The sequence below is a fragment of the Cetorhinus maximus genome, chromosome 15 (genome assembly GCF_964194155.1).
Source record: "Cetorhinus maximus chromosome 15, sCetMax3.hap1.1, whole genome shotgun sequence".
Classification (NCBI taxonomy): Eukaryota; Metazoa; Chordata; class Chondrichthyes; order Lamniformes; family Cetorhinidae; genus Cetorhinus; species Cetorhinus maximus.
In genome coordinates, this window is record NC_135893.1 from 543,701 (window position 1) to 570,779 (window position 27,079).

The 27,079-nt window shown below is 44.2% G+C and overlaps 1 protein-coding gene across 1 annotated transcript in view; it reads left to right on the forward strand.

Moving 5' to 3' along the window:
• The window catches only part of vwa5b1 (von Willebrand factor A domain containing 5B1), a 258,318-nt gene that overhangs the window by 221,643 nt on the left and 9,596 nt on the right, over positions 1 to 27,079 (forward strand). Inside the window, 2 exon segments of the mRNA XM_078557677.1 lie at positions 23,392 to 23,411; positions 25,048 to 25,114. Coding sequence (XP_078413803.1) covers positions 23,392 to 23,411; positions 25,048 to 25,114 — 87 coding nt within the window.

The following is a 27,079-nucleotide window of genomic DNA, read 5'->3' on the forward strand; positions in this document are numbered from 1 at the left end:
GGGGGAATGGCCAGAGTGAGAGAGAGAAATGGTTTTATTGGGGACTAGGACATCAAAGGTGAAGGTGCGGGTGTGGTTGGAACATGGGAGCAGGAGTAGGCCATTCGGCCCATTGCACCTGTTCTGCCATTCAATTATATGCTGTTTATCTAGCTCATCACCGCTTCCAACACCCGGGGGTGAATTTTCTCCCCGTCGGGCAGGCTGGACGGGTGTGGGCGTGGGCGGGTGCATAGCCGATCGCCACCTGCGATTGGCTGTGAGCAGCCATTTTACGTGGGCGGGTCAATTAAGGCCCGCGTGATGCGCACCCGGAAGTGCTCAGTGCTCCCTGTGCAGGCGGGGGGGAGGAGGGAGAGTCCTGGCCTGCACTCTTTCGCGTATGCATTTGAAAGAGCGCAGAAATCTCCCTGAGGCCCGGAGCTGCCTCAGGGATATTAATTTGATTGTGAAAAACTGAAAAAAAGATTTTAAAATGTTATTCAGACATGTCCCCTCATGTGACACTGTCACATGAGTTGGGATACGTGTATGAATTTTATTAAAAATTTTTATTAAAGTTATAAACCCTTCATGAAACCTCATCCCACCTGTGAATGAGGTTCCGTGAAAAATGTGAAGGCTGCCTGGGCTCTTCACCTGCCGACAACCATAAGGTTGGACGGGCAGCCCAGACAATCAGTTTAATTGAGTAGTTAATGGAATGGCCTTAACAGGCCTTTGACAGATTGGCGGGTGCGCAGCCAACTCCAGTGCAGAATGACGCACGCCCGACGTCACCGCGTGTCATTTTACACCTTGGCGTGTGGGGCCTGACCCCACCCACCAAGCAGAAGATTCAGGCCCTGAGTAAATTAGTAGCTGCAGAAATGTTGCACTGAACAGAGGAATAGAGGCTGGATAGTTTGGATTTTGAAAGTGCAGTTAGAAGTTGGGTATTGTTGAAGAATCTAATGAATCTGAGAGATACAGAAACACTTGCATTTGTATAATGCCTTTCACAACCCCAGGATGTCCCAGATGCCTTACAGCCAATGTTTGATTTAAGTGTTGTAAGAAATTCTGAGGAGATCTTGTGGAACAGCGGGAGTGTCACTGCCTCTGAGCCAGAGCTGAAGGTTCAAGTCCCACACCAGGACCTGATGGCCAAGGAAGGTGTGTTCCTAATGGGGCCAAACAGGTTGGTTATTCTTCCAACACACGCCAAAGGCAGGCGGTAAGAGCGGGAGAGATTCCTGGTCAGCCACGGATGGAAAGAAATTGGAGCCTCTCCCATCACTATCCACAGCTCTGGACTACACTGTGTGTAAAAGTGAATGCTGCCATAGCAACTCACACTCCTTGGGGGGTCTGGTAGGTTGGATGGTTGGTGCGGATCAGATTGGTGCCAACAGCCTGGGGTTTGATCCCTGTTCCAGCTGGGGTGGATTCGGGACCTGCCTCCTTGCCCTGCCCGTGGTGGAGATCGTGGCACTCTGGGGTAGGACCTGTCTTCAGGCAGAGAACTGAGGAGAAACAAACTGTGCAGGAAATTTTCACACTGCACAATCCTGCAAATCTCAATGTGCTAATGAGAAGTTATTACTGATGTTAATTGAGGAATAAATATTGAGAGAATGTCCGCCCTCTTTGAAAAGTACCACGTAATCTTTTACCTCTTTGTGCGAAGGCAGACAGGGCCTTGGTTTAATGTTACATCCAGAGATGGAGTTTTGCAGAACCTTATATTAATAATCAATTTGAAAGTTCAATGAAATTTTACATCAGAAATTGCCTGACTCTGGGATCAGTTCAAACAACAGAAACATAATCAGTGATAGGACCTCATTTCAAAACTTCAATAATCATTTGCATCAGTTTACCCTCTGCTGTCAGGTTGCAGTTTAGAAATTGTCGTCACAATACACCAGGCACACTCTATACATTCAAGGTAAAACATATAGGCATATGGTACACCAGCAACAACGGAGTTTTTTTTCTGAACTCCACATTTCATGAGTGTTTTAATAAAAATTAAGTTCCAGTTTTCCAGCATCAAAAAATGATGTTGCCATTTTTCATAGCACAGTCTCCTATTCCTTACAGAAGATTGGAATCTGTAATAGCAGTTACCTTTCTATTCCTTGCATTTTGTCACTGTGAAATGATTTGTGTCAGTGTCTTATTTTATTCCAAATCCTGCGTAATTTAAAACATGTCCTTATGGTTTCCTGACACTAGATGGAGTTTACCAACTGATTCAGGATTCTTTCACAATCCTGACACTGGCTCCATTTTCGCACTTTCTCTTCTACACTTCCTGCACACTCAAGCATGCTTTTGGTAAGATAACTTTAATGGTGTTACAACAATACAAATAGCGAGACGATTGAGCTTATTGGAAACATGCCAAAAGCTTCCAGTCAACAGATTTGGGAACACTAAGAAATGCCAAAATACAGGTCGAATTTGAATCTAATTTGCCTGATGGGTTTGTGGTGAATATTAATCCCCTCCATGTCAAACATTTATTAGGATTGTAGCAACCTCATAAGTCTTCAGTGAGGTACTGAGGGGGCATTGCATTTCAGGAGGGTCAGTACTGAGGGAGTGCTGCACTGTCGAAAGATCAGCACTGAGGGAGCGCTGCACTGTCGGAGGGTCAGTACTGTGGGAGCGCCGCACTGTCGGAGGGTCAGTACTGAGGGAGTGCTGCACTGTCGGAGGATCAGTACTGAGGGAGTGCTGCACTGTCGGAGGGTCAGTACTGAGGGAGCGCCGCACTGTCGGAGGGTCAGTACTGAGGGAGTGCTGCACTGTCGGAGGGTCAGTACTGAGGGAGTGCTGCACTGTCGAAGGATCAGCACTGAGGGAGCGCCGCACTGTCGGAGGGTCAGTACTGAGGGAGCGCCGCACTGTCGGAGGGTCAGTACTGAGGGAGCGTAGCACTGTCGGAGGGTCAGTACTGAGGGAGCGCTGCACTGTCGGAGGGTCAGTACTGTGGGAGTGCTGCTCCGTCGGAGGGTCAGTGCTGAGGGAGCGCCGCACTGTCGGAGGGTCAGTACTGAGGGAGTGCTGCACCGTCGGAGGGTCAGTGCTGAGGGAGCGCCGCACTGTCGGAGGGTCAGTACTGAGGGAGCGCCGCACTGTCGGATGGTCAGTACTGTGGGAGCGCCGCACTGTCGGAGGGTCAGCACTGAGGGAGCGTAGCACTGTTGAAGGGTCAGCGCTGAGGGAGCGCAGTACTGTTGAATGGTCGGCGCTGAGGGACTGATCTTAAAATGTTTGCCCCAAGAGGCAGAGTGTCTCATGGCAGCATTGTATCACTTTGGCAAGCCAGTTAGTCAGTTCAGCATTGCATTTCCAAAACCCAAACACTGGGTTGTGGGTCAGGGCCCAGGGAGTGTTACACTGTCTGTGGTGGTCAGGGCCTGGGAGGGGGAGTGTCACACTGTCTGTGGTGGTCAGGGCCTGGACGGGGGGGGAGTGCCGCTCTGTCTGTGGTGGTCAGGGCCTGGGAGGGGGAGTGTCACACTGCCTGTGGTGGTCAGGGCCTGGGAGGGGGAGTGCTGCTCTGTCTGTGGTGGTCCGGCCCATATCCCGCGCATCCTCCCTCACGCCTTCTCCTCCTTCCCAGAAACATGATAGGGTCCCCCTTGTCCTCACTTATCACCCCAGCAGCCTCCGCATTCAAAGGATCATCCTCCGCCATTTCCGCCAACTCCAGCATGATGCCACCACCAAACACATCTTCCCTTCACCCCCCTTGATGGAATTCCGTAGGGATCGTTCCCTCCGGGACACCCTGGTCCACTCCTCCATCACCCCCTACTCCTCAACCCCCACTTATGGCACCTCCCCATGCCCACGCAGAAGATGCAGCACCTGCCCCTTCACTTCCTCTCTCCTCATCGTCCAAGGGCCCAAACACTCCTTTCAAGTGAAGCAGCATTTCATTTGCATTTCCCCTAACTTAGTCTACTGCATTCGTTGCTCCCAATGCGGTCTCCTCTACATTGGAGAGACCAAACGCAAACTGGACGACCGTTTTGCGGAACACCTGCGGTCTGTCCGCAAGAAAGACCCAAACCTCCCTGTCGCTTGCCATTTTAACACTCCACCCTGTTCTCTTGCCCACATGTCTGTCCTTGGCTTGCTGCATTGTTCCAGTGAAGCCCAACGCAAACTGGAGGAACAGCACCTCATCTTCCGACTAGGCACTTTACAGCCCTCCGGGCTGAATATTGAATTCAACAACTTTAGATCTTAAACTCCCCCTCCCCCCATCCCCACCCCGTTTCTTCCCCCCCACCCCCGCTTTTTTTTTCAATAATTTATATAGATTCTTCTTTCCCCACCTATTTCCATTATTTTTAAATCTAAAGCTAAAACCTTTAGTCTTTCCACCCCACCCCCACTAGAGCTGTACTTTGAATATCCTGTCTTCCATTCTTAATTAGCACTTTTCTCAGACAAAGACCACCACCTTCAACACCTCTTTGACCCTTTTGTCTGTGACATCTTTTGATTATCTGCTCATCTCCACAATCACCACACCCTCAATGTCTCTCTTCCCCCCCCCACCCACCTTAAACCAATTTATATTTCTCCCTTCTTCTAACTATGCTCCAGTTCTGCCGAAGGGCCATGAAGGCTCGAAACGTTAACTGATTTCTTCTCCGCCGATGCTGCCAGACTTGCTGAGTTTTTCCAGGTAATTCTGTTTTTATTTTGGATTTCCAGCATCCGCAGTAGCTTTTAGCTTTTTGTTTTTACCTGCGAGGGGGAGTGTCGCTCTGTCTGTGGTGGTCAGGGCCTGGGAGGGGGCGTGCTGCTCTGTCTGTGGTGGTCAGGGCCTGGGAGGGGGAGTGTCGCTCTGTCTGTGGTGGTCAGGGCCTGGGAGGGGGAGTGTGGCTCTGTCTGTGGTGGTCAGGGCCTGGGAGGGGGAGTGTCGCTCTGTCTGTGGTGGTCAGGGCCTGGGAGGGGGAGTGTCGCTCTGTCTGTGTGGTCAGGGCCTGGGAGGGGGCGTGCTGCTCTGTCTGTGGTGGTCAGGGCCTGGGAGGGGGAGTGTCGCACCGTCTGTGGTGGTCAGGGCCTGGGAGGGGGCGTGCTGCTCTGTCTGTGTGGTCAGGGCCTGGGAGGGGGAGTGTCGCACTGTCTGTGGTGGTCAGGGCCTGGGAGGGGGCGTGCTGCTCTGTCTGTGTGGTCAGGGCCTGGGAGGGGGAGTGTCGCTCTGTCTGTGGTGGTCAGGGCCTGGGAGGGGGCGTGCTGCTCTGTCTGTGGTGGTCAGGGCCTGGGAGGGGGCGTGCTGCTCTGTCTGTGGTGGTCAGGGCCTGGGAGGGGGCGTGCTGCTCTGTCTGTGGTGGTCAGGGCCTGGGAGGGGGAGTGTCACACTGTCTGTGGTGGTCAGGGCCTGGGAGGGGGAGTGCTGCTCTGTCTGTGGTGGTCAAGGCCTGGGAGGGCGAGTGTCACACTGTCTGTGGTGGTCAGGGCCTGGGAGGGGGAGTGCTGCTCTGTCTGTGGTGGTCAGGACCCAGGGGCACTACATTATTTTAGATGAGACATTAAACCAAGGCCCATCTGCTCTCTCAGGTGGATTTAAGAGATCTCATGGATGAATTGAAAATGAGAATGGAAGGTTCCTCCCTGGTGTCCTGGCCAGTTGGCATCCTGAGGAGGAATCTGTGGTATTGTAACAAAAAGATCAGAGTTATAGCCTGCCAAACATTTGTTCGTCTAATCTGGAATATGCAAGTGTGGGACCCTTATATGGTGAGAGATTTAAATAAGATTGAAGCAATCTAAAGAGGGAGTATGGCAAATACATCAGTGCCACATCCTGAATCAAAGATTTGGAATGGGAATCAGTACAGCCAAGGAGGGAGAAGAATAGACAGACCGTGTTCTGTAAAATGTGGAATGGTCTGCTGCAAATTGTCAGAAACAAGTACCTGGTGCCCTCCGGCAATGACAAAACATGAGGTAGCCACCCACACAAACTACAAAGACCATGTGTTTCCAAGATAGTGCATCAACAATCTTTCTTCCCAAGGACAATTGTACAATGGAACAAGCTGCCAAATGGAATAGTCACAGCCCCATCATTGGAAATCTTGTAGAACCATCGTTACATTATTTCCATTTAAAGGTTCTCATTATCAGAACTACCATGTCAGCAGGTCATGCCTGGTTTAGTGAGCACTACTGGTATAAATATTGGCAGAAAATGGATATTAGTCTGTGATGCTGACACAACTAAAACAGAAGCAGATACAGAAGCAACATTCATCCCTCAACCAACATCATTAAAAGCGGTTACCTAGTCATTATCCTGTTTCTGTTTGTAGCAGCTTGACATCATAGAGATTGGAGTTCAGCCATCTTCACCGGTTCCTGATCTTGATTGGCTAATTGGACTTCTGCATCAACATGGCTGAATGGCTGAACAGTTTGCTCAAGATAATCGAACAGTTTACAAAGTTATTCTTGCAAATTTACAGGACAATAATCTGTCTTTGTATTAATTGGAATGCATTAGTGACCACTTCCAAATTTACAAAATACTGGTAGGTCATTTCACATGTCTCTCCCACACTAACTGATGTGTTGGTAACATGCTTTAACTTTGAAGTGTATAACACTGCAGGCATCTTTTATTTTTATTTTTTTTCACCTTTCTGTCAATTTCTGTCTGCAAATTGGTCTCTGCAATTTCTACATTACAACAGCGACTACATTACAGTGACTACACTCCGCTCGGCTGTTAAGTACTTTGGTGATGCTGAAAGGCATCTCTGAGTATATTTGAATTTAGTAGTTTGGAAATCCAGTCATTCAGTCATAACTGTTAGAATTGTGTGGCCTTGTGTGACTATAGTTAGACATGATTTGTTCTCCATCAAACAGGTGTAGTGTACAACAAGATGACCTATTCATGAAAACACACAGGCTGATTGTGTAACAGTCTCTTGCTTCATTTTAGTGGGGCTCTGATCCTGCTTTTGTACAACATCCAAGCATTAAGTCAGTGCAGCAATATTTAAACTTCAAGCCTAATGGACACTCCTTAATGGACCAATGTCAGATTGCAAAAAACAAACTGCATACAATTAATCTCAGCATTCAGGAGAAACTGCGGCATTGACTCTGAGATCTGAGGCGACATTTCAGCAAATACCCATCATTTTCACATCTTTATCTTTTTCAGTCATCAAAAGAAATACCACAGAAGAAGATTTGAATATGTCACCTATATTACTTAAGACTAAGACATACAAACAAAGGTACATTACATATTTCAATGATAGATGTAGATTCCCTCAGCTTCTGCAATGAGTTTTCTGCACATACCAATAGCATTAAACTTTTCATTGTTAGCATACTGGGAGTTTGAAAAGTCTATGCAAAATATGATCTTGCAGTTGTTAAGCAGTTTTTTCATGGCTGTTAACAATCCTTCTCATTTCATTCTTGATTGATTGAGAGCTGTCAAAATGTTAAGCAAAAAAAAAATCAAGAACTACATGAAGATAGAGCGTGAATTTTATAAGGGATATGAAGAAAAGCTTTTAGCCTCGTGCAATTTGAACATACAGGATTGTACAGTGTAGTAATACAACACTGAGTATAATCACATCACTGTGTGTGTGTGTGCTCTGTCCAAAGGCAGGCCTCTGACTCATTGTCGGCTGATGCTTCAACTGAGTATAATAAAAAAGATGTAATTAAAATATTTAATGAGCCAAACAGACTAACTATCTCCATGGCAAAGCCAAAGAAAACATTCTCCCACCCAAATAAACGGAGTTAATCATGCTATTAGAATAAGGTTTTACAAATGCACAAATGTGGCTGAATGTAACTATGTGACAATACCCAAGGATTGACTAGGTGAAAGTAGGTGTGGGCGAGGGTATGAGTGAATGAAAGTGCAATCTCTGGAAAGGGATTAGATATTAAGTGGAGATGAGAGATAACAGTCTGATGGAGAATAAGAGAATGTTGTTTCAGAGACCATCCAATATGGAGATCATTGTTTGATATTGGATTTTCTAATATTGCAAACAGAGAGAAATAGCTGAACCACACATTAACAGTCTGTTATTGCTGAGTCTTGGCTGTGTTTACAATTGTTTCAGGTAGTGGAAGAAATGTTCAGTTTTCTGCATAATTCACAATTCACTGGTAAGAGTACAGAGATAAGGTCTAAATGTTACTTTAACTCCACACGGGATATAAACATTGAAAAGAAAAGTAACAATTGTTAAGTAGATATTTAAAATCTGTGCACTTAAAAATTGTTACTTTACTGAGTTAACACGGAGAAATGTTATTCAGCATGTGAAATAAGGTGGACTTATATTTGACCCCCTTCCTCACCTACATCCTGTGCCACGGAAACACCATCTGTAAACATCAGGAGATCTTCCACATGCATCTCGTCAATATACAGCTCTCAATCTGCACCTCCCCACTGTCTCTGTACAGCCAGAATGCTTGTCTGACATCTAGGATAGCTACAATTTCCTTAATTTAAACATTAGGAAGACTGAAGCCATTGTCTTCAGCTTTCACCACAATCCCTGTATTCTTACCACTGATCCATCCCACCAGACTGATTGTCTCATGTCGAAGTAGACTTTACATTCTCATTGCGCTATTTGACTCTCAGTTAGACGCATCTAACCTCATGTCCTTGGATCATCTTGTAGGCCATTGCAAGTTGATTTGCAATACAAAAATTACTGGATCTGTTTTCACAGAAGCTTTTGGGTAGCAAACCAACATTCTCTGTATATGCAGTGGCAGTAGTCTGGGTATGTTGGAGGTGGTCTACATTGTAATCTGACACACCAGTACTGTCATGAAATAAAGATTATCTTCACTGTAAACTGCTCTAAGCACATGGCAACTCCAGTGGCTTCTGTAATTATGATGGCCATTAACACCATAGCTTTAGCCCTCATGAATGCCTCCAGTGCTGCACTGAGCACTTAGGGTTCAAACCCTAAGGGCTGAACCTTAACTCCCAAGAACAGGTGGGTTGGGGTCATGTTAGGGAATAAGGTGCAAAAGATCTGGAACTGGAAACAAAGCTTCCCAGCTGTAGTGGTTTAAGCTGCAATCATGGCTTCAGTTTGCTTGGAGGGTGGTTCTGGACACTGCTGAAGGATAAAATCCAGGATCCACTGTTCAGTGGCTGTGGTGAGGTGATACCTTCCAAAAGTTGCATGTTTAGGAGAGGATGAGAGCAACTCAGCGCCATCACTTAACTCAGCACTATCACTTAACTCAGCACCATCACTTAACTCAGCACCATCACTTAACTCAGCACTATCACTTAACTCAGCACTATCACTTAACTCAGCGCCATCACTTAACTCAGCGCCATCACTTAACTCAGCACCATCACTTAACTCAGCACCATCACTTAACTCAGCACCATTACTTAACTCAGCACCATCACTTAACTCAGCGCCATCACTTAACTCAGCGCCATCACTTAACTCAGCACCATCACTTAACTCAGCACCATCACTTAACTCAGCGCCATCACTTAACTCAGCGCCATCACTTAACTCAGCACTATCACTTAACTCAGCACTATCATAGCAACCAGCAGCTGTGTAAGGAATCACAGCAACTTACTGCAAAGGGGATAGCTGCTCCTGATGCTGGTGGATGAGTTTGGTGCGGGTACAGGAAGCAGCTCCTCCCATTCTCCACCATCTTGCTAATTGGTTTTGCAGTGTTTGATGGTGCAGAATATTGCACCTGTTTGTTCAAGCTGACAAAGCCACCATGGACAGAACATCCTGCCTGTCGGGTGGGCTGGTCAAGCGCGAAGCTGATCATCTCTCGTGATCGGCAGCGGGCCTCCATGCCCAGCTTGACGTGCACCCAGTAGCGCTCAGCACTAGCTGTGCGGGCGGGGAGGGGAGGGAGAGTCGGGTCTTTCGCACATGCACACAATAGAGCGCAGAAATCTCCCTGAGACACGGAGCTGCGTCGGGGAGATTAAGTTCATATGAAGAATTTTTAATAAAGAAAGTTAAAAATAATTTATACATGTCCCCTCATGTGACAGTGTCACATGAGCTGGGATATGTTTATGAAATGAGCAAAATTTATTAATTAATTTAATAAAACCTCATCCCGCCCATGGATGAAGTTTCCTGAAAAACGCGAAGGCCACTTGGGCTCTTTGCCTGCCGCCAACCTTAAGGTTGGACGGGCTGCATTGAGAATTAGTTTAATTGGTTTATTAATGGCCTTAACAGGCCTTTGACAGTTCAGCAGGCGCACAGCCACCTCCGGCGTGCACCCACCGAACTAAAGATCGGAATGAGGCATGCCCGATGTCACCGTGCGTCATTTTATGTGTCAGCGAGTGGGGCCCTGCCCCCAAACAGCGATGTGAAAATTCTCCCCCCTGTTTCTCCATTCCAAAGTGCCCATGATGCATTGCCTCGGTATAAAGTAGGACATTTAAGAGTTAAATCATTGCTGAATTTCACTATTTAACACAAGGGGAGTTATGTACAAGCTTGACTAAGACCAATGGAAACAGCAGCCTTGGTTCAAAATGAACTTCATTAAATGGACTCTTTCTGCACAACTAAAATGAGTTTGATTGCTTTTATTTGGGTGTCACTGATCAACACTTAAAGCATTTACCTTGTTTTTGTTTAATAGTAACAACTTTGCTCAAATGTAATTATTCATATGCTAGTTTTCAACAGCAATAAAATAAAAAGCTTCATAAAGAATGTCAGTTCAGAATTCATTTCAACTGATATTGTTTGTATTGAACCAAATTTGGTGCCATAATCCTTTGCTTTATATATGTACTCAATGTCAAAAAATTGAAAAAGAAGTTTTTTTTGAATCAGGCTAGTTGACAGAATAATATGAAAAATATTAAATCACAAATACATAGCGTTACATAATGTTACAAACTATTTAACAGTACAGTAACAGAGCATTCAGCCCAATAGGTCCATGCTGATATTTATGCTCCAAATGAGCCTCCTGCTAACACTGCTTCATATAACCTCAACAACATATCCCTCTATATCCCTTTATCATGTCAGGCTAGCTGTTTCGTGCAGTGTGTAATGTGCTAAGAAGATTGTTTTCTGTTTTATTTTAAATTATAATGGTGTACAGATAAAGTTATAAGAATAGGGGAAGACCAATGATCCCATTGAACATACTCGACATTTATTAATCATGATAGCTCTGGTTTTTACATCCTATTTTCCTGTCCTTACTGCACATTCTTTAATCCCCTTTATAAAGCCCTTCAACTAAACATCAGATCTCAAAAACTGGTAACCACGTAATCTGGGCATTAATCTCATCATTTGAATAGCATGAATATTTGTATATTTGATTAAGAGTGTTAATTTTACTGGTTTGCCTCCTGATGGATCTGATCAGGAAAATGCAGAATCCTGTATCATTACTATCAACCTCCCTTTGAGGAACAGGAGACTTCCCCATCATACTTGAAGGACCTTGTTGTTTAAATTTCACATTATCTTTTAGAAGGTCAAGTTATTTGCTTGAAGAAACCTTGTGAGCATGAGTCCATTGGAAATGAATTAAAGGGCCTGAACCCTTCACCTGTACAAATTGCAATAACCAAATACATCCTCAGTCAATAAATAATCTGTGTTTGTACATGTAAGAGGAAAGAAATAAGAAAAGCAGAAAAGAAAGAAGGAAGTTATATTTTTATGGCAGTCTATAATATCTATCAAAGTACAGGTAGAGCACCTCACCTCGGGCTATCTGAAAACTAACGGTTTAATATAGGCCATGCAAGAAATGTAATTCTTATTAAATTACTGAAAAAGCTAACTGGCTTTTTTGGGGGAGTGCTTGCATTGGTGCAGTGGCGTGCTGAGTGCAGAGTAAAGGGTTAATGGCTATGTTACTTAGAAAGTGATGTTAATGATGATGTAAGCATGACATCAGGGTCAGATGACCTAGAGGCTCCACAAGAGCAAGACACAGAACAGTCAGTGCCAAGAGAACAATGTACTTACCATGAGGGCTTTTTAAATAGCTCTTAAAGTTAGTTTCAGGAAAAACTATATACTGACTATCTTCAAGTCATTCATAGAGTAAACAAAACCTTATCAAAACATAGTGGCAGCACTGGGGGCTGCAGTTTAGACCACAGATTGGTAACCCACAAGTGAAGACATTGGAAAAGCTTGACTTCAAAATGAAGAAGGACAAAAATTAAACATATCTTGGTAGAGAGTAGTGAACTACTCACGATGTCAGCAGCCATTGAACAATCACTACCCCTTCCACAGCCCTTCCAACACATCGAGTGTTTGCAGCAAAGACAGTGCTGGGGGCTCTGGTGGAGATGGTTTGAAAGGTGCTGAACAGCCTTGGGCGTACCAGAAAAGTCAGAAACACACCAGGTCAGTGCACTTGTATACTCAGTTGGGGCTATAGCTGATGATATCCTGACAAGGTGTCCAAGGTTATGAAGGCCTTCAACAATTACTTCAGCCCTAAAAAGAACCTGGTCATTGAAATGTGCAAGATTCAGCCAAATGAGCCACAGACCGGATGAATCCTTTGATTCATTTATGAAGGACTTGTATTGTCTGGCCAGCAGTTGTGGCTATGGAGCTTTAAAGCATGAGTTAATTCTTGACCACATTGTAGTTGGCATGCCGGATAATACATTGTTGAACACTGTGCAAACCAAAGAGGATTTAACGGAGAAGGCCAAACAGTTTGCAATGCAGGAGAAGCTGCAACAGTGGAATCTGGTACACTTCGGGGGGATGTCGAGACTCAGGAGGGGTCAATCCAGTATGAAAGCCCAAAGTCAGAAGTCCACCCACCAAAAGACATTTGAAAAAGCCCACCAATACTGCAAAAGGGGGCAGGAAGAACCCTTCCACCAATATTAAAATGTTCCAAGCACAGGTGCCCTAGGGCAGCATCACTGCAAAGACCTGCCTAACAGGGGGAGCCAGATGCTTTCTCTGTGGTAAGACTGGACATTTCGCAAAATTCTGCAGATCTAAAACACAATTTAAAGGAAGAAAGCTTGAACTAGATTCCAAGCATTTTTAAGCCCAGAAAATTTGAAATACATCATTACACCCTGATAATTTCCTAGAGGAAATTAAAGATCCCGATAAGCAGTTCTGGTCTGTAGAGCTGGATTCCAAGGTTACAGAACAGAATTTAAACTGGACACTGGGACTGGGCTGACAGTCTTATCAGACAAATTGGACTGGTGTCAGGTCTGGCTTCAGCAAGTAGAAATCCGGCCACCTGAAATAAAGCTACAGGTGCCAGGGGGCACTGATCTCAAAGTGAAGGGTCAGATCACAACAACTCTTAGACATGAAGATAAAGACATTAACAAAACTCTTTATATCTTACAGAACCAGCAAATTTCTCTGCTCAGCTGATCAGTGTGTTTAGGACATGGTCTCCTACAAGAGGTCAATGGAGTAATAATAGAGGACAGTCAAGCAATACTCAGGGCTGAATTTCCAAAGTTGTCTCGAGGACTAGGAAACTCAACAGAACCTCAGAGAGTGATGTTGGCTCAAATTACGTGGTGAGCTGGTCTTTATTGCAGAAACACCATCTATTGGACCGCTGGAGGAGATTGCAGATCTCTCACTTCTATTTGCAGACAGGCTAGAAGAGGCAGAGACAGGAGGCACTAAACAAGATGGTGACCATATGCTAGAGGAGCTTCTAAACCTTGGTTGGCCCTTTCTGGACAGAGCTCAAGAGCATGGGGAGGCGGTGGCATTGTCACTGGATTGGTATTCCAGGGACCCAGGGTAATGCTCTGGGGACCCGTCCCACCAAGGCAGATGGCGGAATTTGAATTGAATAAAAATCTAGAATTAAAAGCCTAATGGAACCATTGTCGTAAAAACCCATCTGGTTCACTAATGTCCTTTAGGCAAGGACGGTCTGGTCTGGCCTACATTTGACTCCAGATCCACACTACTGTGGTTGGCTCTTAAATGTTGTATCAAACTGCTACAAAGTCACAAAAAAGGAATGAAACCAGACAGACCACCCAACATTGACCTAGGTACAGGAAACAATAATGGCAAAAACACCCCTATGCACCCCTGCAAAGTCCTCCTTACTAACATCTGGGAGCTTGTGCCAAAATTGGGAGAGCTGTCTCACAGACTAGTCAAGCAACAGCCCGACATAGTCATCCTCACGGAATCATATCTTACAGGTAATGTCCCAGTCACGACCATCACCTGGGTATGTCCTGTCCCAGCAGAGGTAGTGGCACAGTGGTATACAGTCGGGAAGGGGTTGCCCTGGGAGTCCTCAACATCGACTCTGGACCCCATGAAGTCTCATGGCATCAGGTAAAACATGAGCAAGGAAACCTCCTGCTGATTACCACGTAGCACCCTCCCTCAGCTGATGAATCAGTGCCCCTCCATGTTGAACACCACTTGGAGGAAGCACTGAGGGTGGCAAGGGCACAGAATGTACTCTGGGTGGGGGAGTTCAATGTCCATCACCAAGAGAGACTGGGTAGCACCACTACTGACCAAGCTGGCTAAGCCCTCAATGACATAGCTGCTAAACTGGGTCTGCAACAGGTGGTGAGGGAACCAACAAGAGGGAAAAACATACTTGACCTCATCCGCACCAACCTGCCTGCTGCAGATGCATCTGTCCATGACAGTATCGGTAGGAGTGACCACCGCACAGTCCTTGTGGAGACAAAGTCCGGTCTTCGCACTGAGGATACCCTCCATTGTGTTGTGTGGCACTATCACCGTGCTAAATGGGATAGATTTCGAACAGATCTAGCAATTCAAGACTGGGCATCCATGAGGGGCTGTGGGCCATCAGCAGTAGCAGAATTGTACTCGAACACAATCTGTAACCTTATGGCCTGGCATATCCCCCACTCTACTATTACCATCAAGCCAGGGGATCAACCCTGGTTCAATGAAGAGTGCAGGAGGGCATGCCAGGAGCAGCACCAGGCATATCTCAAAATGAGATGTCAACCTGGTGAAGCTACAACACAGGACTACTTACATGCCAAACAGCATAAGCAGCAAGTGATAGACAGGGCTAAGCGATCCCAAAACCAATGGATCAGATCTAAGCTCTGCAGTCCTGCCACATCCAGTCATGAATGATGCTGGACAATTAAGCAACTCACTGGAGGAGGAGGCTCTGCAAACATCCCCATCCTCAATGATGGGGGAGCCCAGAACTTCAGTGCAAGAGATAAGACTGAAGCATTCGCAACAATCTTCAGCCAGAAGTGCCAAGTGGATGATCCATCTCGGCCTCCTCCGCAGGCCCCCAGCATCCCAGATGTCAGTCTTCAGCCAAATTGATTCACGTGATATCAAGTAACGGCTGAAGACACTGGATACTTCAAAGACTATGGGTCCCAACAACATTCCGGCAATGGTACTGAAGACTTGCGCTCCAGAAATAGCTGCACCCTTAGCCAAGTTATTCCAGTACAAGGTATAAGAAACAGGAACAGGAGTAGGCCATTCAGCCCCTCAAGCCAGTCCTGCCATTCAATAAGATCATGGCTGATCTTCCCCAGGCCTCAACTCCCCTTTCGTGCTAGCTCCTCATAGCCCTCAACTTCCCAATATTTCAAAAATCTATCTCCCTCCTCTTTAAACACTCTCAGTGATCTAACCTCACAACTCTCTGAGGTAGAGAATTCCAGACATTCACTACCTTCTGAGAGAAGAAATTCCTTCGCATCTCAGTCTTAAATGAGTGTCCCCTTATTCTGTAACTATGTCCCCTAGTTCGAGATTCCCCCACTAGTGGAAACATTTTCTCAACATCTACCTTGTCAAGCCCCCTCAGAATCTTGTACATTTCAATAAGATCACCCCTCATTCTTCTAAACTCTAATGAATGAAGACCTAACCTGTTGAGCCGTCCTTGATAGGTCAACCCCTTCATCCCAGGAATCAGCCTAGTGAATCTCTTTACAACTGCCTCCAATGCCAGTATATCCTTCCCTAAATATGGGGACCAAAACTGTACACAGCTACAACACTGGCATCTATCCAGAACTGTGGAAAATTGCCCAGGTATGCCCTGTACACAAAAAGCAGGAGAATTCCACAAATTATTGCCCCATCAGTCTACTCTCCATCATCAATAAAGTGATGGAAGGGGTCATCAACAGTGCTATCAAGTGGCACTTGCTTAGTAATAACCTGCTCACTGACACTCAGTTCGGGTTGCTCCTGACCTCATTATAGCCTTGATTCAAACATGGACAAAAGAGCTGAACAGGTGAGGTGAGAGTGACTGCCCTTTAATCAAGGCAGCATTTGACAGGGTGGCATCAAAGAGCCCTAGCAAAACTGGAATCAATGGGAATCAAGGGGAAAACTCTCCGCTGGTTGGAGTCATACCTAGCACAAAGGAAGATGGTTGTGGTTGTTGGAGGGCAATCATCTCAGTTCCAGGACATCACTGCAGGAGTTCCTCAGGGTAGTGTCCTCACCCCAACCATCTTCAGCTGCTTCATCAATGATCTTCCTTCCATCATAAGGTCAGAAGTGGGGATGTTCGCTGATGATTGCACAACGTTCAGCACCAATTGCAACTCCTCAGATACTGATGCAGTTCATGTCCAAATGTAGCAAGACCTGGGCAATATCCAGGCTTGGGCTGATATGCAGCAAGTAACATTCATGCCACACAAGTATCAGGCAATGACCATCTCCAACAAGAGAGAAACCAACCATCACCCCTTGACATTCAACTGCATTACCATCACTGAAATCCCCATTACCAACATCCTGGGGCTACCATTGACCAGAAACTGAACTGGATCAGCCATATAAATACTGTGGCTACAGGTCAGAAACCAGGAATCCTGCAATGAGTAACTCACCTCCTGACTCCCCAAAGCCTGTCCACCATCTACAAACACAAGTCAGGAGTGTGATGGAATACTCTTCACTTGCCTGGATGAGTGCAGCTCCCACAACTCTAGAAGCTTGACACCGTCCAGGACAAAGCAGCCCACTTGATTGGCACCCCTTCCAGAAACATTCACTCCCACATTCAACATCTACAGGATGCACTGCAGAAACTCACCAAGGCTCATTAGGCAACACCTTCCAAACCCACAACCACTACCATCTAGAAGGACAAGGGCAGCAAATAGATGGGAACACCACCACCTGGAAGTTCCCCTCCAAGTCACTCACCATCCTGACTTGGAAATATATTGCCGTTCCTTCACTGTCGCTGGGTCAAAATCCTGGATCTCCCCCCACTAACAGCACTGTGGATATACTTACACCACATGGACTGCAGCGGTTCAAGAAGGCAGCTCACCACCACCTTCTCAAGGACAATTAGGGATGGGCAATAAATGCTGGCCCAGCCAGCGAAGTCCCCATCCCGTAAATGAATAAAAAGAAGAATAAAGCCATCGCAGAAGCAGATGATCTGTTGAAAGAAGAGGCCCTAGATCTTACCTCACTCTTGACTCCACTGCCAATGCCGTTAAAGTCTTTATTTTCTCTTTTGAGGAGAATCATCCTTTTGATGAAGAAGGTAATAAAGAGGTGAATTTGTTGACGAACTCCAATAATCCCACCGATGACCTGCATCAACAATTTCAAGCAGCCAGCAAAACGCTATTCAGGGAGAATGAGATGTTTAACGTCAAGCTGGAGAAAACCAATAGAAGAAGTTCAGAGGCTTTTATTTTGTACAAATGTAAGCTGCAGCTCACTGTTGAATCTTACCAGTAAAACACACAAATCTTCTTTCAGTAAGAAAGCAGAGACCCAAACTACAGAGCTTCGACAGCTGAAGACTACCATGCAGGTACTTCCTATAGATCCCAGTCTGGAGGTTTATTCCTTTGTTGATGATGGTGCAATGCTACTTTCTCATGCTGAAGCACATGTGGAAATGATGCCACTACCTACAGAAAGTGAAGTCCCTACCGTGAGAGTAATAGGGAAGTCTTCCTTTCCTCATATCCTACAGGTCTTCAGGTCGTTCTTGGTTCTTTTTGTCTACCCAATTCATTCATGTCTCAGATATTGAATACTTCTCCTGTCGTCACAGCAGCTGTGAATGATTCAGCTGCAAAGTTCTTGATTGGAGCTGAAAGTGCTTCATTTTCTCAAGCCAGTGCTTTACCTTTCCCCAGTGTGCAACGTAGAAGATTACACAGACAATGTCAGTTTGTTGTCTTCCTTTTCAAAGGGCTGTGATTGTCTAAGTCCTGAAGGTTTCTCTCTTGAATCAGATTTTCCTTGACTGGTTTTCACTGCCTTTCCATTCAGGTCATTGTAAGAGTCACAGCCCAGGAGCTAGTTGTCGTGAGAAGCTGCTTTTCCACTCCACCAATGCGTTTGCCTTCCACAGAGAAGATAAGAGAACACGTACATCCTACATGTCCTCCAAAAGAGTTGAGAACATTGTGGGAGATTTTGGTGACAGGGACTCGGGGGGTGGGAGTGGGGGTGGGAGGAAGGTTGTTTGGAAACTGTAAACCATACATGAGGTTAACAGAAAGTGGGAATGTAATGTAAATAGTTTAACAAAATAATGCAATAGCTTTGAGATTATACTGGTGGGGAGTGGGGGGAGATATAGAATAAAGGGTTAATGGTTATGTTAATTAGACAGTGATGTTAATGATGATGTAAGCATGACATCAGAGTCAGATGGCTCCAAGAGAACAAGACATGGAACAGTTGTTGTCTAGAGAACAATGTATTTACCACAAGGTCTTTTTAAGTAGTTCTTAATAAATAGTTTCAAGAAAAATTATATACTCACTAATATCTCCAAGTCATTCATAAAATGGAACCTCATCAAAAGACGGTGTAGTTATCCACGCACAGAGTGGCTTAGTTTAGCTTGGTCCTCTGGCAGCTTCACTAGCACACCCGTACTTTCAATTCAGCACCAGAGTCAGCTTTACTTACCTTGTGTTCCAGCGAAGATGGCTGAACCTTTCCCAGAGATGACCATGTCAGTTGATGAAAATGATTTGGATTTGAATGAAGGCAATGCAGATGTGGCAGACTCAGTTAAAGTCACCCAGGAAGAACAAAAGACTAACAGCATCTGTTGAGGTAGAACATTTAGCTATGTATCTACTTGGGAGCATATTTTTAGTGAGGATAAAGGCAACAGTGCCACTGAAGAGAAAACCACAAAAATTAAAATCAAGTAGAATAGTGAGAAATTCATCAGTCTGCACTAAAAGTTAGAAAAGTCTGTTTGAAAATAAAACCCATATATCAGATTCAGCTTTGTTAGCATCAGTAGAGAGGACAGGTGAAGCATCTTTGCAGGAAGGTGCTTTAGAAAGGCTTGAAATTCAACTGGATAGAAAACACTGCAAGATGTATTCTAAAGGACTTTTTCCTCTTGATTTCATTTGTCTCCTATTCATTAAAGGTTCTGATTGTGTCTCTGAAAACTTGCAAGAGCTGAAGACCAGCATGGACTCAGTCCTGAGGTTACTCTACCTGTAGCACTAAGTACTTCATGTCCAGTGAGTTACTTTGTGAAGTCATTGTTGTGTTGTGGTGCCTGAGGCACAACAAGATCCAAGCCCCACAAACAGCAATGAGGTCAATGACCAGATAATCTGATCATTGGATCACATGCTGATCCTGGCACTAAAGGATAAACCAGCTCACACAAGTGCCGAGAATGACAGTGCACCTCGATATTCCTGTATGTCAGTTAAGGTTGTCACTCACAGTCACACTGCACACTCCTTTGAGCCATCTTTCCCAATTATAGAGTCAGTAATCTGTTGATCTTACCCAGATAAAAAATCATGGTCGAGAGCCAGTAGTTGTTTCCCTCTGAGGAAATAATTTCCTCATGTTAGGCTTCGAGTTATGGTTGGTTGGATTTCAGAGCTGGTTTTAATCCCCGTTGGGAAACAGTGGCAACCACTTGGTTTCTCTGCTGCTTGGACCACAGGAGACGAAGTTGTACCATTGCCTGAAACCCTGATTCATCCCTTTGTCACTTTTAGATTGGACTATTCCAATCTTGGCAGGTCTCCCACATTCTCTGTAAACTTCAGGTCATTCAAAACTCTATTGCTTGTGTCTGAACTTGCACCAGTGTCAAGGTTTTCCCTCCATGAAGAGGAAACAGAGATTGTTTCCAGATGCTGAACTCACTTCTGTGGGGAAACAGTTGCTCATTGTGATGACAGGTGGGCTCTCAATGTTCAAGGGCCAACCAGAGTCCTTTGACCTCAAAGCAGCAGCAGGCTGGGGTAAATAAGAGAGAGGATGCTTCAAGATGGAGGAATCTCCAGTTTTAATTCTTAAATTTGCAGCCAGGTCACCACCGTGGGGGGTGGTGATGCTGGGAATCCCTTTCCAGCGTGGTCTGCTGCTGTTTCTACACCCAGACCGGGAGGGCCTCTAGGCTTGCTTGGACACTGGCCAGTCAACCTCCTTTAATCAAACTCAATTTGTCTCTTAATGAGCCTGATTGACTATCCCCATGTGTGGATGAGTAGCCCTCCTGCTCCCCACCCCCCTCATTCCCACCTCTGTAACAGTGGCCCAGAAGTATGGTTGAAGCTGGGGAACCACCTTGTCAGTGGGGCTATTTTTAGTTCCCGCTTGCCTACATTCCTGTCCCTCACAGAGGCCAAAAATCCTGCCCCAGGTCCCATTCCTCTTATTACCCCTGTGCTCACTGACTTACATTGGCTCCTGGTCAAGCAACACCTTGATTTTAAAATTCTTATCCTTGTTTTCAAATCTCTCCACAAAAACATACATTTATATTTCATGTAATAACATGTCCCAAGGCACTTCACAGGAGCATTATAAAACAAATCATGACACTGAGCCACCACAAGTAGACAGAAAGCTAGGCCAAAGAGATAGGTCTCCCCTCCCCCCCATACTACCTCCCAGTTGTATGTTGTACATTCAGTGGGTCTCACAAAGAGGTTCTGAGTCTTGTATGGTTGAACATTAAGTGTTTATTTATAAGACATAACTATATACATACATACAGGGTATAGCCCAAGCTATAAGTTAACTCCATGTTTGCTTCTACACAGGTCTCTGTGCAGTCCGCAACTGACTCTAGTCTCAGGTCATGTGTCTCTTTACATTGACACTGTGGACGGTACTATTTCCCAGTCCCACATTAACCTTTGCTATGCTTGATACCTTTATACTACATTTCTGACCTCATCTCGTGTCTCCCTGACCCCTCTGTGTTTCCCCATCTCCCCCTCCTCATTGTGCTTGTATTAAATTTAAGGTTGGAGTCAAGGTTATGTTTAGAGCTAATGTGAGGAATAAATTTAGAATTAGTGATATGATTCAATGTGATATTACATTGTTAGGGTTAACACTAGATTTAACTTAGGTTTTAGGGTTAGTTTGAGGGTTATTTTTAGGTTTAGATTTAGCTTTAGGATTTGTTTCAGAGCTATTGTTATCGTCGTTTGGTAGTACAAAACTTGAATATTGCTGAAAAAAAAGACCTTTTGTCGAAGGTTTTCATCTTGCACCCATCAGGACAATTTGCAAGAATACCAAATGTAAAAGGAGCAACAATTTATACTGTATGAGAAGAGAATGCTGATTGGTTGGAAAGTGGCCTCTGGCAGAGGATTTGCCATTGAGTATGCACCAGTTGACGGTGACTGACAGTTAACTGCCAAGCCTTGTTTGAAATTTTAACCAGGCCAGCTTGACTCTGATTGGTCAAGGGATTGCCCTGAGGAAAGAATCAGCAAATGGCTATCACTTATTTGTTTAGCTGCGCCTGTTCCAGGTGGGGATCTGGAATTCTAGTGGGGAGAAGCTGGTGTCTGGGGGTAAGAAGAAGACAATTTTTCTCAACTTGCTGGGATATTTAGTTAGAGCAATTTCTGAAGCTTAGATTATTTTATAGTATCAGAGTTCTGAGAACTGACAATTTTGATATTTTTTGTTGATGTTTATTGTTCAGGATAGTGTTTTAATTGAATTAAGCCACATGTAGGATTAAAAACTATAGGATTTTGCATTGAGTAAATTAGGTTTTATCATCTTTGAGGTGAGAGCATTAACAATGGACAAGTGCATATTTTGACCTGTGAGTGTAGATGTGGAGTGAAATGGTACATGAACCAGCAGTCACTAGGGAATTAAGAAATGTGACAAAATAAATTACAGCCTGGATGAGGATTGGCTGTTCTTTTCTCATTGTCCTCCATTGGCAGTCGGGGAGAAATCCAATTGGTGGGTGGTTTTATGTTTGTATTTCAGATTGTGCATTGTTGTCCATCCAAATCCTAGCCAATCTGAAGCTCGATTAATCTAACCATTCATCCTCTAATTAATTATTCTGTAACTCATTAAAGCAGAACAAGTTAGCACATATGTTAGTGACAACAATAAAAACATTCATTGTGGCTACTAAATGGTACTGTGTCAAGATTGCTTAGATATTAAGTTACTATTATACATTTCCATCACAATTTGAACTCACATTGCCAGATCTCATGGGGTTGAGCTTGTATCCATTCAATATTATTTCCAGACTAAACAAAATAGAATTTTGCCTATATAGAATTTTTCAACTTGTATTGCGTTTTGCTAGAATCAGCTGACTCGCAAAGTGACATGAAGTGTTCCTTTCAACAGAAACTATCAGTTTGGACCTATCAGATTATCTGTTAGGTTTTCCCCAGGGTGTAATGCTCTCGGGGACTGATAAGCTCAATTGACTAGCTGACTAGTACATGGATTAGAATAATACCAACAGCACAGTTTTGATTCCTGCTCTTTCTGAGGTAGACTTGGGCCCTGACTCCTCCTCCTGCCCCTCAGAGTGGAAGACAATGGTAAACCATCACTAATGAAAATGGCTCAGGGTGAAGCTTCAGCAGACAATGAGCCAGTGACCTGCCTTTGGGCAGAGCACACATGTAATCATCTCCTGGCCAGCCCTGTCACACTCTATTATCCATAAACTTCCAAACTCTGCTGCCCATATCCTAATTTGCACCCAGTCCTATTCACCCAGCACAGTCTTGGTCACTGACTTACATTGAGTCATTGTTGAACTAGGAGCCTATTTTAAAATTCTCATCCTTATTTTAAAATCCCTCCATGGCCTCACCCCTCCCTATCTCTGTAATCTCTTCCAGCCTTACAGAAAAATCTGCACACCTTTAATTGTGACCTCTTATGGACCCTTGATTTTCATCGTTCCACCATTAGCGGTTGTGCCTTCAGCTGCCGACACCCTAAACTGTGGAATACCCTCTCTAAACTGCTCTGCCTCTGTACCTCTCACCACTCCTTTAAGATACATCTTGAAACCCATCTATTTGACCGAGGTCTTGGCCACCTTGCCTAGTATCTTTGTCATATAACTCAGTTCCAAATGTTTGCCTGATAATGCTCCTGTGGAGCACCTTGGGCTGTTTTGTGATGTTAATGTAAGTTGTTGCTGCCAAGGCCTGTTATTGTATTCTATGAGTGACAAATATAACCCAACTCTCCTCCTGGGCTTTCTAATCTTGAGTTGGGCGGGGTGTTATATGATATTAGAAAGCAGTATTTCTGCATTCTCTGGCCAACATCCAAATTATTAAATTCATGTGAATCTCATTGAACTACCTCTCACCATGGCTCTAAATGTTCCAAACAACACTTGTGAATTGGTGAAGTGGTTTTGTCAATAGATTTGTATCAATCCTTTGTATGGTATTAAATGTGATAAATGCTATTCTGATGTATTTGGTTCAAAACATTCCCTAAACTTTGGGCAGCTTGGGGAAATTGACAGGAATATTCAGCCATTTCCAGCAGTTTAGCATTTGGTAACAAATAGATCCATTCGTGGTCCAAATATCTGACATGCGTTTTTTAATGGGATGTTAGGAATTGTTATTATGAATCAGATATATCATATATATATGTATGTATATATATAGATGGGTGGGTCATTTGATGCATTACAGTATGTGAATTGTATCTCAAGGCAGTGAATCACAACATTTTTTTGTGGTATTTAGGACAGTCACTTAACAAATTAACACTGCTCTGGCTCCAGCTGTACAAAATGCATTAGTATATTTTGATGAAAGACATTAGTTATCAGCAATTGATCTTCATTTCTATAGTAGTGCACTCAAACTAGCAAAAAATGAGAGCGAGGTTGTCCCCTCAGTAAAGTAGTCACCACTGGTAGATTGCCAAAAAAATCACTTGAAAATATTAGCTCGCAGATAGATCGCAGATAGATCCTTAATGTTTTTCAGGTGTTTCCCTGGTGGAGTACTGGCTTTTTGTAACATTGCTTCCATGTACAAAGCACTGCCAATGCTGCTTTTTGCAGGAGCAAGGCTGATGCATCTTATTATCCCGAAAGTTTAACTGCCTATTACAGCTCAGGCAAATTCGCAGTGCCTCTCCTTAGTGACAGTCAGAACCCTGAAGTAAACAGGAATGAAACTTAACCAAGTGAGCACAGAAAACCAAATTCAAAGTTTGAATAAAATGCCTTGCCAACCCAGTGGCCAAGATAATGATATTCTCAGCTTGTGGTGCCTAATTTCAGAATGCAAAGGTTGTAGGTGCAAACCAGAAACAAGAGATTGGCTAACAAATTTGAGCAATTTCTCCTGAATGCTTATATAATGACGTATCATGGGCCATACCCAATTGATGTTAATACTCTCAGGTTCAGAATGACCTCAAGTTCTGAGAATTAAACTGCTCTCACAAACACCATTTATTTAGCAATATCAGCCAAAGGGCGTGTCAGAGAAAAGTGGCAGTGATCCCACATTGTTCTTATGGAGCCAGAGGTTTGATGGCTAATTTCAAGTAGTTCCAGGGTCCTTTTCAGACAGATGGGGATTAAAGCCAGCAGACTGCTGGCTTCTGTAACATATCTTTTCACTGATTACATCCGCTGAGCTATTGTCAAGTCCACAATTTCTTTTGACTAAAGTTTCTGAATATTTCATCTTGTACAAAAGTTTTTGTATATTTTTCAGCAATGGAGGATAGTAATCAATCCCCCTGCAATACCCCTTCCTCCTCAGGATGGGAGAGGTACAGCTTTACTGAAGGTAAGGATTGTATATTTCTTTAGTGAATATATACTGACTAGTTGTGTGATATTTCTAATAGATTTTAACAATGGCCCTGGAAGTCCAAACACACCCAGACAGGTAAAATTATCTGCAGGGTGTAAGGGGATAAACTATAATCTTATCTATAGGAAACAGTATGGGGCTTTCAAAGTTCTGACAGCAAAGAGTCTATTAAAATGTAACATTGAAAAATGTTATTGCCACTGCAACAAAGCTCCTCCAGTTTTGAATGTTCCTTTCAAAGTTATCACCTTGAACAGATTAAGAGCAGATTGTGGTTCATAGTCAGCATGAGATATATTCCCTGGAATAGAGAACTAATAAAATGAAATTTAATGAAATAAGGCAAATAAGGCAATTTATACATATGTTTATATATTCAGGATATTCATTATTTGAATAACATGGTAGTAATAAGGGATAAATTATGGGAAATCTGTCAAATGATGTATTTCCATCATTTTGCATGTGCTTTGAACATGCCCCACCACAGCCCCACCACAGGCCCTGTCCCATCCCACCTGCAGACCCACCCAATTCACTCCCATGGCCTGCCACAGCCCCACCCTGGCCCTGGCCCCACTCAATCCCCACCCCAGGCGCAGCCATTCATGAGGATGTGAACATACAAATTAGGAGCAGGAGTAGGCCACTCAGCTCCTTGGCCTGCTCTGTCATTCAATAAGACCATGGCTGATCTGATTGTAACCTCCACTGCACATATCTGCCTACCCCTGATAACCTTTCACCCCCTTGGTTATCAGGAACCTATCTAGCTCTACCTTAAAAATATTCAAAGACTCTGGTTCTTTTGAGGAAGAGAGTTTCAAAGACTCACGGCTCTCAAAGAGAAAACATTTTTCCTCATCTCTGTCTTAAATGAGCGACCCCTTTATTTTTAAACAGTGACCCCTAGTTCTAGATTCCCCCACAAGAGGAAACATCCTCTCCACATCCACCCTGTCAAGACCCCTCAGGATCTTAAAGGTTTCAATCAAGTCGCCTCTTAACTCTTAAGTCATCTAAGCTCCAGTGGATACAAGCCTAGCCTGTCCAACCTTTCCTCATAAGACAACCTGGCCATTCCTGGCATTAGTCTGATAAACCTTCTCTGAACTGCTTCTAATGCATTTACATCCTTCCTTAAATTAGGAGACCGATACTGTACACAATACTCCTGATGTGGCCTGGCCAATGCCCTGTATAACTGAAGCATAACCTCCCTACTTTTGTATTCAATTCCCCTCACAATAAGTGATAACATTCTATTAGCTTTCCTAATCACTTGTTGTACCTGCATACTAACCTTTTGTGATTGATGTACTAGGACACCCAGATCCCTCTGAATCTCAGAGCTCTGCAATCTCTCAACATTTAGATAATAAACTTTGTTTTTATTCTTCCTGCCGAAATGGACAATTTCACATTTTCCCACATTATATTCCATTTGCCGGATCTTTGCCCACTCACTTAACCTGTCCATGTCCCTTTGTAGCCTCCTTCCATCCTCTTCACAATTTACTTTCCTACCTATCTTTGTGCCATCAGCAATTTTAGCAACCATACCTTCTGTCTCTTCATCCAAGTCATTGATATAAATTGTAAAAAGCTGAGGCCTCAGCACTGATCCTTGTGGCACACCACTCGTTACATCCCGCCAACCAGAAAAGACCCATGTTTGGCTACCTTCTGTTTCCTGTTAGCCATCCAATATTCTATCCATGCCAATATGTTACCATCTACACCAGCTGTTATTTTCCACAATAACCTTTGATGTGGCACATTATCTAATGCCATGTTGAGATCTAAGTACAGTACATCCACCGGATCCCTTTATCCATAACACATGTTACTCCTTCAAAGAACTCCAATAAATTGGTTCAACATGTTTTCCCTTTCACAAAACCATGTTGACTCTGCCTGATTGCCTTGAATTTATCT